This window comes from Lacerta agilis, chromosome 3, assembly GCF_009819535.1.
Source record: "Lacerta agilis isolate rLacAgi1 chromosome 3, rLacAgi1.pri, whole genome shotgun sequence".
Lineage (NCBI taxonomy): Eukaryota > Metazoa > Chordata > Lepidosauria > Squamata > Lacertidae > Lacerta > Lacerta agilis.
Genome location: NC_046314.1, coordinates 96,443,324 through 96,463,975, shown reverse-complemented (window position 1 = coordinate 96,463,975; position 20,652 = coordinate 96,443,324). Strand labels below are relative to the sequence as shown.

At 43.8% G+C, this 20,652-nt stretch overlaps 1 protein-coding gene across 7 annotated transcripts in view; it reads right to left on the bottom strand.

Annotated features, from left to right (window-relative positions):
* EML4 (EMAP like 4) overlaps positions 1 to 20,652 on the bottom strand; it is a 163,637-nt gene that overhangs the window by 8,501 nt on the left and 134,484 nt on the right. For all 7 annotated transcript variants that reach the window (XM_033144859.1, XM_033144856.1, XM_033144860.1 and 4 more), the window contains 7 exons: positions 20,407 to 20,542; positions 16,109 to 16,260; positions 13,230 to 13,355; positions 12,974 to 13,105; positions 11,260 to 11,327; positions 5,523 to 5,611; positions 2,516 to 2,613 (listed from right to left, as the gene is read on the bottom strand). In XM_033144859.1, coding sequence (XP_033000750.1) covers positions 2,516 to 2,613; positions 5,523 to 5,611; positions 11,260 to 11,327; positions 12,974 to 13,105; positions 13,230 to 13,355; positions 16,109 to 16,260; positions 20,407 to 20,542 — 801 coding nt within the window. The remainder of the gene's footprint in view (positions 1 to 2,515; positions 2,614 to 5,522; positions 5,612 to 11,259; positions 11,328 to 12,973; positions 13,106 to 13,229; positions 13,356 to 16,108; positions 16,261 to 20,406; positions 20,543 to 20,652) is intronic.

Sequence of the window (20,652 nt, the reverse complement as noted above, 5' to 3'; positions counted from 1 at the left end):
CTCAGCACTGCCCACACCGAAGGTTTCAGAAAGGTGTCTCTCCTAGCCCCTACCTGGAGATGCCAGGGTACCTAAATTTAGGACCTCCTTGCATGCAAAGCATGTGTTCTGCCACTGGGCTGCAGCCCTTTTCCAAGGTGCACAGATTTCCCCACCCGTGACACTGTGTGGCGAAGCTTGGCCCTGATTCCATGTGCTGGAACAAGGGCGCCTGAAGAGGATTGCCTGCACAAGAGCAGCTGATCATGTGTAAGGATGTAGGCAAAACAAAGAGTATCCCGTATCTAAAGCAAGTCTGCGCAACACTCAGCCAGCGAAGCTGAATATGGGCCACTGGCCAGCTACGTGATAATTTTGCTGTGTTTGCAGCCTCAGGCAGGCCACAGCACATGCAAGCGACATTAGAAGGCTCAGAGTCTGGGAGGTATGTTTTGGCTGCAACAATAACAGGGCAGAAAGGCAAGAGGGGGCAGCAGCCGTAGAGACCAGGCTGGGAAGGAATTCAAGGCAGATACTGGGGGAAAGGGTCACAGAAGGGACAAGGCTTTGGAAAGTATTAGCAAGTATTAAAACAACGGCAACCCTAAAGCAGGATCAGTGGTGGAGACTTTTGTATGAAAGACTGTCAAGAAATGCCAGGCATCTGTTTGATAAGTCCACCGGCATCCTTCCCTGGCTTCCTTTTTTGTCAGGTGCTGGGAATCTTTGGGCCTCCAGATGTTGCCAAACTACAACTCCTGTTACCCTTGGACATTGGACATGCATATTAGGGCTGATGGGAGCTGTAGTTCAGCAACATCTGGAAGCTGGGACCATGGAGGAAAAATAACAACCAAAGTAGTCCAGCAGGGAATGTGCACCAATTCCTGACACACACCAGCGACCCCTTCTAGTTCCCACCATGTCACAGTGGTTGTCGCCAGAGGTGTCAGTGTGACCTGCTATACTGTTTCATGACCTTTCTTGATGTCCTAAACAATGTCACTTTGATCTAGTGTCAGTCTACCAGTTTTGACTCTTGTTTCTCTTGGAAATAGCATCTACATAAGTACACCTAATACAGCACTGCAAGGGTAATGTAGGATTAAAAATGACCAAAAACCAACCAAACAACCAGGGGAAAGAAAACCTGGAATTCTGTAACAGATGCGCCTGCGATGCATCGTTTGAATGTTTAACAACCATCGGTTCTTTTAACAAATAATTATGTTAAATTAGGAATTCCCCACAAGGGGGCAATAGATTCTACAGACACACAATCCTCATGTGCTGGAACAAGAGGATAAATGCTGTGCGATAAAAGTCCACATCAACCATTGAAAGCAGAGTGAGTGAAAAGGTTATGAGCATTTCCTGTGTAACTTAGTGGAAGCCTGCATTTTTGACAAGCTGGAGCCCTGGTCCCAGAGGATGGTCTGAAGGCACATAGTGCAGGAACCTTGCCGAAGCTAAGCAGACCTGGGTCTACTTAGTGCACGGACGGGAGACGGCAGAGATTGGAACCATATGCATGCTGCCTTGCGCTTCATCACTGAATAAAGCAATTTGGTATTCCTTACTCTGACTAACCAAGGCTCTTCAGAATCTCAGGGGAGAGGCTGCGGCAAAATGCTAAAGCTTTGCATGCAGAATGCTGCAGGTTCAGTCTCCTGCATGTACACACAGGGCCAGGTAAGACCCTGTCCAAGACCCCGGAGAGCTGCTTGCTATCATTGCAGACAAAACTGAGCTAGATGGATCAAAGTCTTGCTCTGTCTTATAAAGCTTTCCTACCCTTGAGTCACACTCCTTCCCTTAAAATTCACACGGCATTCCATCTTTGTATTTGGTAGTCATTGATCCAGAGTTAACTGTAATCTCTGACACCCATGTTCATAACTGTTAATGCACTTAAAAGAGCATGGGAGGGAAGGACCCGTGCCACTGACTCCAACCACATGCTTCTCACTTTCTAATAGGATCAGTTGAATTGCTACGCTTCTGCAGCAACGTATGAAGGGAAAGAGTGGATGGGAGGACCCCAATTTTTTCATTAGCTTTCAAAAACCAAAACAAATCCTGAAGTTAGCATGCTGCAATGGATCATGTTATGCCTTTGGATGTGGGTGCACAACATCAGTTTCTCATACAAACTTTGTTGACATTTACCAGGTAGTTTGAGGGCTGTTGAAATTGTGTGGGGTGTGGACTGTGACTCACCAAAAAATCCTTTTGGTATCACAGTACCACAGTGAGGACTTATGGGGGCAGCCACACTTAAAAAACAAAATAAAATGGAATTTGTCTAAGTGACAATTTGGTTGTGCTTTTTTGTGGGGGCAGAAGAAACTATTATGGGGGCCCATGTGTTGCAGGTTAGCCATGACTGCTCTAGAGATACATGCTACCCCAACCACAGTTTTGAAAGGCATTATTAGGGTTCCTGATCATTATGTGAAAAATTCCACACTGGTTGCCATTATGTTGCATGCAAAATCCCTTTACTGTTACCAATTCATCCTGCATAGGAACTTACGGTGCACTTCCCATATCTACTGTACTTCCTTCCATTTTCTGTCACTGTGTAGAGGTAAATGAAGTTATCGTGGGATCCCACTGCAAGTAAGGTGCCATCTGCAATGAAAATCAGAAACAAACTGTATGTTGTGATATCCACTGCCGACTGGCATACCAAACATATTCCAGATGTGCTGAACAACTCCCTCCTTGTATAACACCATCCAGAGCTCATGTGGTGGCCTCGCTGTTGGCCATGAAAGAGGATTGAAAACACCACATGATGCAAACAGCAGGGATGGGAAACCAGATGTTGTTGGAGACCCAAGCCCCATCATCCACTAACAACCGGCCACATTTGCCGAGGCTGATGGGAGTTGGAGTCCGGTAACATCTGGAGGACCAGACATTTCCTATCCCTGCCATAGAGGATAGTCTCTCATAAACCATTAACAGATTGGACCCAGAGAACTGCGAGGAGAAGGAAGCTTGCAGATAGCAATTTTTCCCCCAATTCCTCCCCCTGCAACTCCTGAAAGCCATTTCTGGAGGCTGGGTAGAAGTGGAAAAATTCAGATGGAGGCACCCAGTTTTCAGCATTCCCCGTTCCATCAACCCACATTGGTTCCCTGCCCCCCACCTACTTTCAGGAACCACAATCTGGCCATAGTGCAAAAAACTATGAAAGAATCAGGTTTTGCTTTTGCTTTTTAGCATTCAATTAAATGGGGTGGCCAACTCCCAAGAGACTGTGATCTACTCACAGAGTTAAAAAACTGGGGGGTTCAAGTTAAAGTTGTTGAGCTTTTTTTTTAAGAAGGAGGAAGGCCCATTTTTTTGGGGGGGGGGGTTCAGGTCAAAGTTGTTGAGTTTTTTTCAGGGAGGAGGTAAAATGTTGAGCTTATTTTAGGGGAGCCACAGTTGTTCAGCTTCTTTGGAGGGAGCCAATGATCTACCAGTGATCTACTGCAGACGTCCAGTGATCTACCGGTAGATCACGATCTACCGGTTGGACATGCCTGAATTAAAAGTATGTAAGTGGTAGGCAAATGCACCAGAATCAGGATTGGCTGGCAAAGCTACTGAGTGTATGTCTTGTGGCAAACCAAGAGTCGTTGCAGTCCACGTGTGAGTCTGCCTCTCCAAAGCAGAGGTTTTCTGACCATTCCCTGCTAATTTAAGCCTGGTTAGCCAATAGAGATCTGGGCTCCCCTCCTTTTCTTTTCTTTTGTTATTTAAAAAACCTCCTGTTGCTCAGGTGTTGTTTAAGGCTCTGTGGAAGGTTTATGCTGATTTTAGTAAGGAGCCTCAAAAAACTTCGGAAAGGTGGGGTACAGATTTACTGATTATTATTATTTTTTACTTATTCTAAACACGCAGAAAGGGTATTTAGAGTAAGACTAGCATAGCTGGGTGTTCCTGCAGAATGCAGGTATTTTCTCACACTTTGCATTCAGCTCAAGAAGCACCTGTGCTAACTGAGAACTCGGTACAGGATTGTGAAAATATTTGTCCATCTGAACGCCTTAATTTAAAGCACAATTAGCCATGTTATGAGCTTGGAACATGACAGAAGAGTCCTCTGAAGTGTCTGCAAATAATAATGATTTCCAAGTATGCACCATAAAGTGATTCACACAGCAGGAATGGAAGAGCTGTCCGTGTAAAGTGACAATTTGACAGGCTCGGGGGGGGGGGGGGAGAAGAGACTGTATGTTGACTGCCTCCCACAGAGAATCTCAGCCAAAATCTTACAGCACGCAGAGCTGCATCTAATGGAGCTCCAGTATACCTCTCCTTGCAAATGTAGCCTCTATGCTTGGCACACTATGACACAGAAAAAGGTCCTTTTCAGAGGAAGAACTCCTGGTTTCCGCTACAGCATGAAAGACCTCCTGTGCAGGCTACTCTCAGTCAGTGTTAGAAATTGAGATATGAAAGCTAGGAGCTAAATGGTACCTTAAGCCTAGGTTTGGGTGCTGCAATGGAGCGTCTAGGCGTGCTTTTCTTACAACAATAATACAAAGCTGAAAATGAATGAACTGCAGCTAAAATATTATGTTCATTTTTCATATGGTCTAGTCCTTCCCCTGCCTGCCCCTTCTCCAGTCTTCGGAGAGTAGCTGGAAGTGGGGAGGCAGAAAAACGTCCTCCTTTTCTTCCAGCAGTGGGAGTTTCAATCTGAAATCTTAGGCGCAGTACTGAGCCCAGAGCTCAGAAACTGCTCGCACTAACAAAATTTCCTGTCGCAAAACGTGCCTAGAGCAATGGGAGTTTCGAAGGCTGCTCTCAGTATTAGCAGGGCCCCACCTGAGGACATGAATGAGCTACCCAGGATCAGGCTTGGAACAAATGTCCAGCATGCCTGGCAAATCAATGGGGCACCTGGCATGAAAGCAGCAGAGCAAAAACTTCCATCGATTCTCCTTCCCCCTAAAATGTTTTGCAACAACAAACAGGAAATGGCAACTAGGTAGAACTGTACTGCTTCCTGGGGGGGGGGGAGCTGTCATGGATTATTGCAGCCATCCCAAGTCATTACCCCGGCAATATGAAAATAGGCAAGTACATCAAATTATATCAGAGACTTAAAACACTAAAGGCATAAACAAAGATTATTGGACTGCTGAGGTTGATCCATTCAGCAGCTGTTTTACATGCTTGGACCATAACTGCACAAAAAATTGTCCCATTTTTGTAGGCCTGCCATGGCTCATACCTGGTGGGTTATATTTTCCACCTGAATTAGCATCTCAAAATGCTTTATTTAGCCTGCTATTCATGGAGAGAAGCTGGCAAACAACACTATTGATTCAGGTGCAGCCAAAACAGAAGTGAAATTCTTCATTTCTGCACCTGCTTTACTAATGATCTACTTTGTTAATGCTGGAACATAATCTGACATGAGTGTTAAAGCCATACTAAGACCTATGTAATGTTACCTTGTTTGTTTGTTTTCTTTAAACGAGAAACCTAAACGTGTTTGGAAGGATGCAAACACTGAAATTCAGTGCAGTTCTGCCTACCTACTGTGTAGCGCATCACCGAAAGCTGCTCATTGCCGTCTGTATGTATTGAAACCAAATCTCTTGTTTCGGCATCTAGAACAAACCACCTGTTAAGGAGAAACAGAAGGGAAACATTCTAGCAAAAGCCATGACCAATTCTTTTAAGGCTCTATGGGCTATGGTCACATCCCTCTGACGTTACATTCCTAGAGACATGCGATGCTGAAAAATACCGGTACATTTTTTGCTAATATGTGTATGTGTAGTACATGCATATATTTGCACTACGTTTTTCTGAATATGGCACATTTTTAGTCTTTCCGGGGAGGTTTGCCTGCCACCATCTTTGTGGTCTTTTCAGCACTTTTCAGCAGTGAAGACCTTTCTGTTCAGTCAGGACTTTTAGGTAGTCTAGGCCTCTGTTTTTGAAACTGGTTTATAACTTTGGGTATGTGTGGAAAGTTCCATTCCATTGTATTAATGTTAATAGAAGAGGTCCGGAGGATAGCGACACGAGAACAGGGCCTTCTTTGCAGTGGCTTCCCATCTGTGGAATGCTCTCCCTAGGGGAGTTCACCTGGCGCCTTTAGGCACCAGGCAAAAACATTCCTTTTTAACCAGGCCTTTGATTGATTTGACTGACATCCTATGCCCTTTTAAAATGTGGGGTATTTTTTTGTGTGGGGGGGTGGTGGTTATTGGGTTATTATTTTTATTTTGATTATATATTTTGTGGCCTTATATTTTGATTTTATTCTGTGAACCGCCCTGGGACCGCCCTGGTATATAAATTCAATAAATAATAATAATACTAAATAATAGTTTTCTTTTTTAATGGTTTGAGGTCTAACTCTGTTTTTAACTATTTTTTACTTATCTATTGTCAGCTGCCCCAATAACTTTGTATTATAGGGTCGCATACAAATGCCGTATACAATATGCATTGAAGGGGGTTAGACGAGATGACCCTTGGAATCTCTTCCAACTCTACAATTCTATGAACACAACATAAAATATATAGAATTGTGATTCTACAGCACACATTGTTACATTTAAAGTATGCACGGAAAACTGAATACTCTTCATAGTTCCAAAGGAACACGAAGGAATGTGATTGACTCAACCTGCCAGTGGCCTGTCATGCTCAAATTGAGCAAACAAAACTCTCAACTGCAGCAGACAGTGTGGAAACTGGCAATGTGTAGTGGCCCAAGAGAGCAAGTCACAGCTCGAATTTCACCTTAGTCCCACCTGCAATATCGGCATGATAATAGTAACAAGTCTGAAACCATGCTTGAGGTGGGAAAGCAATCCAAGAATGGGAAAAAAAAGAGAAACACTTCTCTTTGTGACTAAGCTCTGCAAAACCTTAGTTATGACCCTCAGAAGAAGAGGTACGTAAAGATAGGCTTCTGGAATAATGCAAAGGGCTAATTTTACAGCTTTGTCCTACAAAAAAGGTATGGTTTCAGAGAACCAGTGCACTGTGTTATTATGACGGAATAACACAGCACTCAACTTATATCCATATGGATGGATTTTCTCCACCTGTTGTGTGAAGAAAACTGTATCCTGGTATGCTGCCGCTCATGAAACAGGTTGCCAACAAGGAGACAAACTACAAGTAACCGTTAGCATCCATTAATTTGCATGCACTGGTATGCACTAAATTTGCAGGCCACAAAGGTTGGACATTATAATTGCAGTGGTCTTAAATCTGCAAGGATGCTGAATTTTTCTTGGGCCAGAGGCAGCTGGGGCCATTTTACTTAAGCTGCCAGAGTGCCACCTATAAATAGTTCGCACAAAATTAAAAACATGGGACAGCAAAACAAAATTCATCTTGACATTTTAAAATCCACACCACGGGCAAGGCTACATAGTTAAGTTCTCAAGAAGAAGTCATCCCTCGTTATTTTCAAAAAGCACTTCCAAGTCTTAAAACCAGATATCTGGAAAATGGCCTATTCCAAATGGCTTGGACCCAATTTGTGGTTAAGGGACCACATGAAAGACATAAAACATGAAGCGGCTCAGCATACCACCACAGCTTGTGAATATGCTGTGTGCAAGATGGATGGAACCAGTGGGAAAAAAATGGCTGAAATATTTTCATTGGACAGCAGCAGAAACCACTTTCAATAATATCACAGGGGGCAACGCAAAAATGTGGGTTTCACCTACAGCCAATTCTGTACTGCAGCTGGTTGACCAACATGTTTCAGCCTGTTGCTTTGGTTAACATTCAAATTTTTTTTTTTAATGCCACCAAAATTGCTGGTGTTTGCTTCTGCTATTTGTGTTAAATCCCGACAGATCTAAAGTAGGGAAGGCGCTAATTCTTCATCGAAGGCACACAAAAGCACCATACATGCAGCTGTCACCTACTTGGGATCTCTTATTCACTTTAAATAATGCAGCAAGCATTTAAAAAGTGAACTTGATGAAAACAGAATCTAGCAAAGGGTACCAGGAAGAGGAACACTGTGTGCTTTCCTAAAATTGATTCTATAAATTGTCACGGATGACGACAACTTAATGCTACAGATTTTAAAGCAGTTTTTTCTTTTTTTGGGGGGGTGAGGAGGCAGGGGAACTGGCCAATCCAGACACTACAGGACCTTAAGCATTAATTTTACATATCTAAGCAAAGGCAGGCAAGCATGTGCAGATCTGCATTCTTCAGTGAATGGAATGGCATATCCATTATAGTTTAAGGAGCTCTGTGCACGCTCATTGGTAGGTCCACGAGAAGCCACTGATATAGGAAGCATGTGTTACTTTGCACAATCAGTGGCTTGGTTCCGATAGTCAAGATGTGCAAGGGCTCCAGGCACCTGCACGCAACTGCTTCATTTTTCACTTTACACGAGTGAACAAGCCAGGAACCAGAGTTAACCATATCTTCATGTTACGTCCCAACGGTGAATTGAAGTGAATAGTTTTGAAACAAACCAGGATTTCTGGAAGCCAGCTTTTACACAATGGCTTCATATTCCAGCTTGTTTAGAAGCCATTAATCTTAGTTTCCCAGTTCAGATGTAATAGGAAGCTATGATTAACCGTGGCTTCCTGGCTTGCTTCACTGGCCATGCAAAGTATCTGCATATGGGTGCATAAAACTTGTCCGTATCTTGGCTTATTAAGCTGAGGTCTTGATGGTCTGAATGCAGCCAGTGCAAATCTTTGCATTTTGCAGTACAGTGGTACCTTGGGTTACATACGCTTCAGGTTACACATACTCCGCTAACCCAGAAATAACGCTTCAGGTTAAGAACTTTGCTTCAGGGTAAGAACAGAAATCGTGCTCTGGAGGCGCAGCGGCAGTGGGAGGCCCCATTAGCTAAAGTGGTGCTTCAGGTTAAGAACAGTTTCAGGTTAAGAATGGACCTCCGGAACGAATTAAGTACGTAACCAGAGGTACCACTGTATCGGCTCCAGAATTTTAGAGTCTCGTTCATCGCTTGAGTCTCAAGGAATACAAAGCAACCTGGTTCAGGTGAAGCCAACCTACTGCTTTGCCTCTGGGCATTTCAGTCAAATGCCTAAGGCAGTGTGTATGTGCAAGGGCACAAGGAACTGCAGGGCTTGGTTATCCTGTGCAACTTGTGATACCTATCCATCCCACTATTTTATATTTCTGTACTACCGCCCCCAAGCTTGCCATTTTATTGTCACTTTGTGCAAATAAAGATTTTATATTCATTTCTATTGGCACCTGTTGGTTCTTGCCAATTCACTAAAGTAAGCGAGGAAATAATTCTGAAGTTACCATGCCCATTACCATAACCTCTGTGCACAGTTCACTCCCACGGACACATATGCAAGATAAGGGTCCACATGGGAGCACGTCTGTGATCTTTACCCCAAACACATAAATCAGTTTGCATTTTGTTGCGGGTGGCGCTGTGGTCTAAACCACTGAGCCTAGGGCTTGCCGATTGGAAGGTCGGCGGTTCAAATCCCCGCGATGGGGTGAGTTCCTGTTGCTCAGTCCCAGCTCCTGCCAACCTAGCAGTTCGAAAGCACGTCAAAGTGCAAGTAGATAAATAGGTACTGCTCCGGCGGGAAGGTAAACGGCGTTTCCATGCGCTGCTGTGGTTTCACCAGAAGCGGCTTAGTCATGCTGGCCACATGACCCGGAAAAAAACTGTCTGTGGACAAACGTCAGCTCCCTCGGCCAGTACAACGAGATGAGCGCCGCAACCCCAGAGTCGTCCGCAACTGGACTTAACAGTCAGGGGTCCTTTACCTTTACCTTATGGCTGTTGGGCACAGATGAAGTTGCCAGGGACTCTATGGGTGTTTTGCCTTAAAGTATGGAGTTCTTTCTTTTTTGCTTACACTGCTACTGTACTCTTGATGTTACTCCCAGGAGAGCACAGAGTATTAACTAGTTATACGGGTGCAATTTCAAGCATAGGTCCCGCGATCTTAGCTGCCAGATAATTAATTTTAATCAAGACTCTGAAAGAAGCAGCTACGTTTTCCTGTAATAAGCAAGCAGAGAGCGAATTTGGGTGTTAAGACAAGTTCACTTGAGGCAGTATTGTTTGCAAACTATTTTTTTAATGAACGGTGTGTGCATGTGCTGTCACGAGCCTTTTAAAGAACTGGGTGGGATAGAAGGATAAGAGATTAACCTCACGAGATTAATTTAAAAAGAAAACCATCAATTCCTTAGACCCCTGGTCAGCCCTGTTAAAACTTACAAAGCTCGGGCTACATGTCTGGCACTGCCTACATTTGAGACAATGCATGCCCCTACTTTTAACGAAGACTGGTGCTCTTTCATTCACTTGATACATGCATGGAAGGTGTCTGCTTATACAGACCACGTCTCCGTGAAATGAATTTCCTGTATATGAAAATCCAGCAGTTCACATGCAAAGCTCCGTTGGAGCTTTTTATTACTACAGCTGGGTTTTGCTTTGGGGAAAATATACATTCCTCGAGGATCTCTCATTTCCAAGTGAAAACGTAGGCAGCAAGCAGATGGTAAACTAGCCCAGTAAAGTTGTAGCAGGCTGTGAAATGTTGGGCTTGGCTGCAAACTAAACATTAATACTTTCGATTGGTAGAAGAAAATGAAAAAACGAAACAACGCCACACCATAATTCTCCAAGCAATAACGAAATCTCAAGTCTCTGGGGAAAATCTCTTGTGCTTGGCCTTGTAGAATTGATGACTCAATTGTTAAGCAGTTGATGGATGTTTGGCAGTTTGAATGCAGAGCTAGCATGATAAATGCCTGGAGGGCTGAAACAGGGCAAAAAGACAACATATATAGGTGTTGTTGTTTTGTGCAAGGTTCATTGGCTCCTTCTTGACAAAATTTGAATGGGACTGCATTGTAACATATCACAATACAGCTCCTCCTATCCCCTCCCAAGTATTCAGTTCCTCCAGCCTACACAGAAGACAAAATTGTGTATGGAAAACAGAGTCCTCTTATTTGGGAGAAGATCTGATCTAAGGAGCTTTCCTTATTATTCCAAAAGACGTTTGCATTTTACTACCATATATTTTACTACCATAACATATATATATATATGTATATATATATGTTAATGTGTCACCATTATATTTTTATATTCTCTCTCCCCCCCCCCCCCACCTCTCCAGAAAAGGTTACATACCTGATATGTAGGGAAAGGAGAAGACATTGGGGTGAAACAAACAAATCACCAGAACAATTTCCTGAGATATAACAATCGCATTTGCTTCGCTTGAGCAGAGGCACAAAAGCATTTACCTTCCTGAGTGTGTTCCTATCGCTACCACAGTTCCACTTGGATGGAAGTCAGCACAATGTCCTGGTTCCTGAAAGACACATTTTGGTCTTACGATTTAGGCTGAAACCTAGTTAACGTTCACACAAAAACAATGTATATGCCAAACTGCCTCACCTGGATTGAAAAAAAGGAAAATGGAGCAAGCACCACAGTTCTATCTTATGAAGCAAGATGGTCAGAGATTGCTGCAATATTTATTGTCACCGCAGTAAGATTTGAATTAATTAACTCTTTCCCACAAAAATAACATTTCCGTCGAAGAAATTAGTCACCCAGCTACCCTGATAATATGGAAAGAACTGTACTCCACTCTCCACGATAAGAGATTCAATAGAAGAATATATTTTGGGGATGGGGAACCTGTAGTCCTCCATCTGTTGTTGGGGTATTGTCAGGGTCTCGTTCCCTTTGCAGTGTGTTGCTCATGAGTAACCACCGATACCTGCATTAACTATAACTATTGATTGTGCCTTAGCTATTTACAGCAAGAGCTCCGCAAAACATGTCTGCTCAATCGGGATCAGTTTCCGGAACTGGGAGGCGTCTGTTCGCCCGCCAACCCATCAGCTCACCCAGCATGGTCAGGGATGGTAGCAGCTGTAGTTCAGCAACATCTGGACGGCTTCCAGAAATCTTAATCGTCCCCTTCCTCATGCCTAATTTTAAAGGGGACAATGCAAGAGCATCTTCACTGTCCCTGATTACTAAAGCACAAGTATATGTGTCCAGTGCAAGGAATATGCCAAGCTTACTAGCTGCAATGAAGGGGAACCATAAGTAAATGCAAAATGAGGAAGAAACTTAGGGTTGCATTCAACTAACCCATACCCAGAGCACACCCAATGATACTAATGACCTGAAGTTAGTTCTGTCCATTAATTCCAATAGGTCTATGTCTACAATCCTGAGGTTACATGTTCAGATGACCACTAACCGGACTATATTAATGCCACACTTTTCTATTTGTCAGGGATTGCTCTTCCCTTTGGATGTTGCTCATGAGTAACGACAAGCCTTCCGGTAAGCTAAAACTATTTATTTTCCATAATGAAATTACAGAGTCTCTGGAGCACGACTGCTCAGTTAGTTTCAGTTTCTCGGAGTGGCGGGCTTTCGTGCCCCCGCCAACAAAGCCAACGGCTCGGCACTCTAAAATGACGTCTGTGTCTCCTCCTTCCCACCCTCGTCTCCTCTTCCTGTCTGAGACTGACTGCTCTTGGTCTTTGCCCTGCCACCCCGGAGCCTGACATCTCCCCCTCTTCCGGAGATGTTTCCTGACGGGGGCTTGAGCTGGGAGATGAATCTGTGGAGATTATGGGTGGCTGTTCTCTATAACCCAGTGACTCCCCTTCCCTGGAGGAATCGCTATCTTTTCTCCCAGCATTAGCTTGCTCCTCTCTCTCTCCCTGCTCCTCCCGAGTAGTCCCTCTATCCCTGACACTATTGTTCTTAAAAACATGCGTACAAAAACACTGCCAACCCTGCTCCACACCAACAAGGCCCAATGACAAAGCACACGTGCTCTACGTCTGAGCTATGGCCCCCATTGCCATTGCTTGTTATGAGATGCAGTAGTACAGGCCAGCTCCACCCCTAAGAGGAAGCTCTACTTAAGTAGGCAAGGAAGCATCCTATGAGAACAGACGACAACTTCAGAAAAAGAAGCTTGCATACCTCCACCAACCTGGTCCATTCAAGTGTGTGGTCCGCTGAGTTCCACATACAAACTTGCCCATCTTGAGCACATGTTAAGAAGAGATCTTTAAAGGGATGTGTCGCCAGGCCCCAGAGCTCATCTGTGTGCCCCTATAATGTAAGCAAAGCAAACCTGAATTACTAGACAGAATCTATAACCTGTACCAAACCGATTAAATCCTAATGGCGCAGCTGAAGTAGCGGGTGGGTGGGACAGGGGGCAAAGTGAACTCACCTGTACTTCCACTTGGAAACCGTCATTAAATGTTCCCCGCAAAATGAAGTTCCGCGAAGTGCCAAGTAGAAATTGGTCAGCTTTGCCTTCTGCTACAGCCCTGATTGTCCCATATTGATCAGGAACCTAATAAAACAGATTTCCCATAAGCTCAATTATTTTAGTCCTCAGGGCATAACAGTTATAATTTCTAAAAACAATAGTGTCTTGAAGCACATGCAGTGTACAGTGGTACCTCAGGTTAAGAACTTAATTTGTTCTGGAGGTCCGTTCTTAACCTGAAACTGTTCTTAACCTGAGGTACCACTTTAGCTAATGGGGCCTCCTGCTGCCACCGTCGTGCGATTTCTGTTCTTATCCTGAAGCAAAGTTCTTAACCTGAGGTATTTATTTCTGGGTTAGTGGAGTCTGTAACCTGAAGCGTCTGTAACCTGAAGTCTCTGTAATCCGAGGTACCACTGTGTATCAGAGCTGAGGAGGAATTTGGAAATGGGTCTAAATTGGCACCAAACTATTTTAAATGTAGTGCTCCGCTCATGACATACACTACAATACTTGTAAAGAACACACTGAATGAGTGGAAGAAGAGTTTGGATTTGGATTTGATACCCCGCTTTATCACTCCCCTTATGGAGTCTCAAAGCGGCTAACATTCTCCTTTCCCTTCCTCCCCCACAACAAACACTCTGTGAGGCGAGTGGGGCTGAGAGACTTCAAAGAGGTGTGACTAGCCCAAGGTCACCCAGCAGCTGCATGTGGAGGAGCAGAGACTCGAACCCGGTTCCCCAGATAACGAGTCTACCGCTCTTAACAACTACACCACACTGGCTCTCAATATTTGCCTAACAGGCCAGTGGTTGGATTTGAGGGACATCTCTGCTGGTTAGACCCTCTGCTGCCCACTCATCCTCCCACTTCTCCCAACGCAAGGCTTTTCTGGACTCGAGGAAGGATTGGCAGGGAAGGTAGAGTGCCCAGAGACAGGAGTGCGAGACCCAGTTTGAAAAATGGGTCTGCTTAAAGGGCGAACTGTGCTCTCCTCAAACAGAGCTGCTCAAATGAAGGCAGACTCTATCCCTACTCATTAACAGGAGCAGCCTGGATTATTGAAGCATCAATAAAATGTTTCCTGGGTGCCGATGACAGCAGCATTTAGAAGTGGCTTGCTGGGTTGGGCGCAGCTGCAGCGCTAGTTTCCTGGCAAGGAAAGGAGGGGAAGTTGGTGTGATGCAAATGCAACAGCGGAGCCAACTTGATCTTTCTTCCTGTGCATTTACGCCACACTGACCTCTCCACTTCCTTGCCCCTCCTGGTATAAAACTGACCTGCCAGGAAGCTAGCATAGTGGCTCCACTGCATCTGGCAAGACGCTTCTGGCAACTATGTTTGTTAAGGCCACTTAAAAAGAGCAATCCCACTAAATTCTACAAGCCGTGGGGATGATTCTTAGAACGCACCATTAAGGAGTTGTATTGAACTGCTATCTGATTTCAGAAACACAAGCATTCGAAGATGACTTCAGAATGGATAAAAACAAGGAAGAACCTGCTATACTGAATTCTTCGCTGCACACCGTTTTAAGTAGTCTCAGTAGAATGAAGGCTTCTCATGCAAGTATGTTCAAGACATCTCTCAACACGTGAGAAACAAGCTTTGGGAGTGATAAAGAATCTTAACATCTGCTGGCTGCTTCCATACATTTTCTATTTCAAAAAGTTCGATTTGCTTGACTGTCTAATGCAAAGTAGCACTATAAGAGGAACTAAAACGGGGGACGGGGGGGGGGACACCCTCAAACTAAAAAATGCAAAGATGTTTATCTAACTAGTATATTTCCCCCCCCAGAAGAACTGGCAGGATTTGTCAGCATCAACTAACAGCTGTATACAGAGAACATGGCACGTTAACAAAGGGAACAGGATTAGGAGAGATAACAATCTACATCACTCAAGTTGCTGTTTATCAAGTTCAATGCTGATTTATATCCAGTTGGCATCAAACTTGTTGATTTTATTAGTTATCTTTTTAAAATGACTCTTTTGAAGCCGTTTCCCTCATCCAACAGGTATATTAACACCCCCAGAGGCTGTGACTTCATCACCGCAATACAATAACTCTGCATTATTTGCTGAATAGAGATTAAAATGTCATTTTGCTTTTTACTGGGAGTTGCCAAGGCCAGGTGAGGGGCATGCTGGAGGGGGACTCAGCAATTTTGGGTTCAAGTTGCTGATCACCTGTGGATTTCGAGACAAGCTGTGATGCATCTGTCACGTTCCCCCGTTTGTAAACTGGGAGTGGCATTGAACTTGCTTCACAGATAAAACAAAGGGCAGAATTAATCAGCAACATCTCTCTGCATGGTGCTGGGTAAGATGGAGCGGAGCTGCACAGACATCATTTTACACAACCTCAATTCAATGGGGCTTACCAAGGAACACTTCCCACTGGATTGAGCCCCAAGAAATGTATCGTGGTACAGACATGTGTTGGCGAGAGTCTGCTATGGCAAATGTGGAAAGTGGGCTTGAAGTTAGCAGGCAAAGTTGTATGAATATGACAGAAGGGAAATAGTCACATGTGGGCAGAATAGGCTCAAGAGTCCTGTGTTCCCTACCAACTCATAAAGCTCACTAGGTGACTGCAGACCCAGCCAATCTCGCAGGGTTGTTGTGAAGATAAAAATGGAAGGGGGGGGAATCTTGTATACTGTCCTAAGCTCATCAGAGAAATGATGAGGTAAAAACGTTAATAACGAAATCAGTTGGGGGGCAGGAATGTAAATGAAGTCGTAAGTAGCACAGCAATAACAAGAACAGCAACAGCAGTACCACAATTGCTATGTGCTTCCATTTCTTTGGTGACAGTAATATGCCTACCTCTATTTCCCTTTCAGGATTCAAGTCATGATCCCACAGAATTATTTTTCTGTCCTTCCCACCTCCAGTGAGCAGCATCCCGTTCCTCATTTGGCAGAGGGTGAACACGCTGCCATTGTGAGCTTTGATTTGCCGACTGATCTGATACACACCTGTGGGCACAACAGAAAGAGCACTAAGTTGCTATAATGGTTTTGCCAGCTTACACAGAAGAATTATCAGAAAAATGAAAACATTACATTGAAGACAGCCACTTTTGGGGGGGTGGGAAGGTGGGTATTTTTTCCTACGTAGATGGTTTCAACAACACCGTGATTTTCTAGCCTGCCCAAACCAGAACTTGGAAGTGCTTACAAAGTAGCTTCCAATGGCTTCATGATCACTCCTGTTGGGAACTTGGTGGTCAGTTTCCTAACAGAGATTCTAGGGGTTCAAGCCTGCCTGAATTTGCAATCTAACTATGCTGCGGAATCTTTCGCCCTAGATCCTAGACTGGCCGTGGCAGAGGCTTCCCACTGCCATTCTGTAGTGACCAAAGCACTCTCTGAATATTATAGCAAAAGCACGAAGTCACTTTGGATGACCATGTCCCAGTTTAGGAAGCTATGGTATGCACAAACCTTCCGCCTGCACACTCCACGCTTGCGTTACCCCCTTCCACCCTCCTTTCTCAGCATTAAGTTAGGAAACAATCAGTTAGTTATTATTTCCCATTGAACTGGGAAACTAGGGTTTCCAGGTCTGGGGCAAGCTGGAATCTTAAACCACACTCCTGATTTGGGTAGAACAAGAGACCATAGGCTTGTAAGTTTAACTGTGGTTTGCCGACAAGAGTGGGGAGGGAAATGGCTGCATGTGCAGGCATAGGCTTATCTTGGCTTGCTAATGTGATGAGCTGAACTGGGCCACGGAATCATAAAGAATTGGAGAATGTCTTGTAGGCCATTTAGTTCAACTACCTGCTTGAGGTAGGAAATCCAGAGCTAAGAGGTTTCCCCCCCAAGCAATGGTTGGGAAGCTTCTGCTTGAAGAGCAGCAGTGAATAAGAGCCCACAATGCCTCTGGATAACTAGTCCTATTGTCAAATTGCTCCAGTAAGAAGTTTATTCTTTTGTTCAACTAAAAATTGCTCTGCTGTTAACTCAAGTCCATTAATAATAATAATGATGATAAATTTTTATTTATACCCCGCCCTTCCCCGCCAAACCGGGCTCAGGGCGGCTAACACCAATAAAATCACAACAAAACATAAAACAATTCATTAAAATTACAGATTAAAATACAATTTAAAATTTAATTTAGACTGCAGCCTCATTTTTTAAGTAGCCCACCAAAAGAATGAAACATCAGGGTTAAACTGAAACCAACCCAAAGGCCAGGTGGGACAGCTCCGTCTTGCAGACCCTGCGGAAAGATGCCAAATCCCGCAGGGCCCTGGTCTCTTGTGACAGACCGTTCCACCAAGTCGGGGCCAGTACTGAGAAGGCCCTGGCCCTAGTTGAAGCCAACCTAGCATCCTTGTGGCTCGGGACCTCCAAAAAGTTATTATTTGAGGACCTTAAGGTCCTACCCGGGACATACCAGGAGAGGCGGTCCCATTAAGATCTAGTCCTTTCTTCTGGGGCAGCAAAGAAGAAGAAGAAGAAACTACTGGAACTAAAACACATTCTGGAGCTAACTGCCTTGGTGAATCATGGTTCAACTAAAGCTACAAATATGCTTTTAAAAAATGACCTGATGTCTTTTTTAACTTTGATAGATGAAATAGAAACTCTAGGCTCAGAGGCAGTAGGATACTGAACGCCAGGTGCTTGGAGGGAGTATGGGATGCTTCTGAGCTCGGAGGCTTCATATAGCTCTCATGATGACTAGAAGCTATCTGCCCCAATTTTCAAAAACGAGAGGTGTGTCTGCGAGAGGGGTGTGTGTGTGTGTGTGTGTGTGTGTGTGTATTGTTGGGGCCAGGGATGTCTAAGTTGGCTTTAGTAAAAGTTGTGAATGTTAGGGTTTGCTAATTTTCTACATAAACACTGCAGGATAAATTCAGAAACAAATGTTAAAAACCTGCATTAAGTACAGCTCAGGTGCGAATTGGATTACTGGTGTAAAGGCTTTGCAGGTAACAATGTGCCCAAATATTTAATGAGAAAACCTTACCAAATAACATTAGTTCCCCTGGCTGCTACTGCAAAGGTGGGTTCCCCACCCCCTTAATCTTCAAGATTAATTTTTAAAGGGCAGAGGCCGTTAGGTGTGAACTACCATCTGTTCTAGGATAAAATGTATATATAACAAATGTGTGCCTAGCTTCAAAGCTCTCCATAAAACCCAAGTGAAAGTAAAAGATGCCAACTTTACTTAGCAGGCCATCCCTAGGGAGCAGTTTGCTTTATTTCTAGATGTATGCACATAGACATACACAGAGACCTAAAACTCTATTAAAGCCATGATAAATTCAACAGCACACATCAGCCATAAAAAAGCCCAACTCAACAAAATCCTGGAACCATTTAAATAATTAATACATGCAACTTTTCATTATGGAATATTTGCTATGACAACTATAGCAAAGAGCCATTCGCTTCAGGCAGGTTATTATGATATTAAATGTATGGTCCATTTTATAATGAAATTTTTATTTTATTCTTTTCTTCAGAAAGAAAATTTGCTGAATATATATATATATTTGCAGTTAAAAGGTCCTGTTCTGACAGTATGTTTTTTCTGGCATGCCCATTTAAGCCCCAGCATTTTAATTAGCTGCCAAAAAAAACAATTATCCTTGGATTTAAGAGCTACCTTAGGGCTCGGCAATGCCAGACCTGCATATGGCTGGTTGCAAATAGTAATTCTTCTTTAAAATTTTAAATTGAAACAAAACGCTGGCCTATAAAGCATGCTTAACTTGAAAGGCAGAAAATTAAAATTAGAGTAAGCTCTAATGCCAGTATCTGATACATTATATTTTTTACGTGTTCCTTTCATGTGTGTGTCAATATTAAAGACCAAATGCTGCTATATAAAACTGTATTATGTTAAGACATCTTCTCCAATGTGATACATCACACACCGCAGTTAAGAGGTTTTGCATTGCTCATGCATATTTCTTAGTGTGCCTCATCCTAAGCGCTGAGCAACTGCAGAAGAAGAAGAAGAAGAGGAAGAGTTTGGATTTGATATCCCGCTTTATCACTACCCAAAGGAGTCTCAAAGCGGCTAACATTCTCCTTTCCCTTCCTTCCCCACAACAAACACTCTGTGAGGTGAGTGGGGCTGAGACTTCAGAGAAGTGTGACTAGCCCAAGGTCACCCAGCAGCTGCATGTGGAGGAGCGGAGACGCGGACCCGGTTCACCAGATTATGAGTCTACCGCTCTTAACCACTACACCACACTGGCTCTCACAGAAGCAATTCTTGACAATCTCATAGCCCATATGATGGTGCAGGCAGTCACATGAGGCCCTAAGGAAAGAGCACAAAGTGCATAATATGCTGATATTTCAGATGGGTCCGGCTAGATAAGCCGAAGGATCCATATAGTCTAGAATCTCAGTTCTCACAGTGTAAAAGCCAGATGTCTCTGGTTAGCCCACAAGCAAGAGATGGGAGGCAATTGTTCTCTCCCTCTTCTGCACCCCAGCAACTGGCATTCAGTGCTATGGTGTCCCTGAAACTATTGGAGGTAGGAGTTTGGATTTGATATCCCGCTTTATCACTACCTGAAGGAGTCTCAAAGTGGCTAACCCGGTTCACCAGATTACGAGTCTACCGCTCTTAACCACTACACCACACTGCCCGCCTACCCTCCTTGAATTTGTCTAATCTCATCTAAACCAGTGGCTGCCCCCACATACTGCACATGCCATATGAAGAAGTAGCTTCTTTTTGCCCGTCCTGAATCCAAGACTCTTCTGAAGTATACTAGTAAAAATTGTGGGTTTTAACCTTGTTTAAAAATTATTGCTGAGAAGCATGAATGGGAAAGTTAAGCGTTTGCTGATTTCAGAGCAGCCTGGGAGAATATTATATGGTTAGCGCCCTAATACGAAAGCATGGGTTTTAAAAAAATCATTATGGCTACTGCTCCAGTGTGTCAAAATGGGAAGAAAGTTTGCAGGAGGGCAGTTCACTAAGACTCATCTGGTGTTTATTCATGGACTGACACAACAGGCTGAAGATGTATGAAACCTGCATGCACCTGAAAATTCCTTCGACTACCTTCGTAATTCCTTGCATTTTATGAATTTTTAAACCTATCTGCCCCTATATACATAAGCCAGTTTAACAAATTGCCATACCTTTCGATCCTTTCCCAGGAGTGGCTTCTACAGCAGTTTTGCTCCATATAAGCATTATCCCACCAGAGTCTCCAGTGAGAACATCTCCATTTCCTAAAAATGCTAAGCACTGAACAAATTTGGGTTTTTCGTATTTCTAAAAAAAAAAGGAACAAAATGCATTTTTTTTAAAATAAAAAAAGTACAATGTGCAGGGCAGACGTACAAAAGCAAAACGGGCACAATCCGAAACATCCCGTTCCCGAG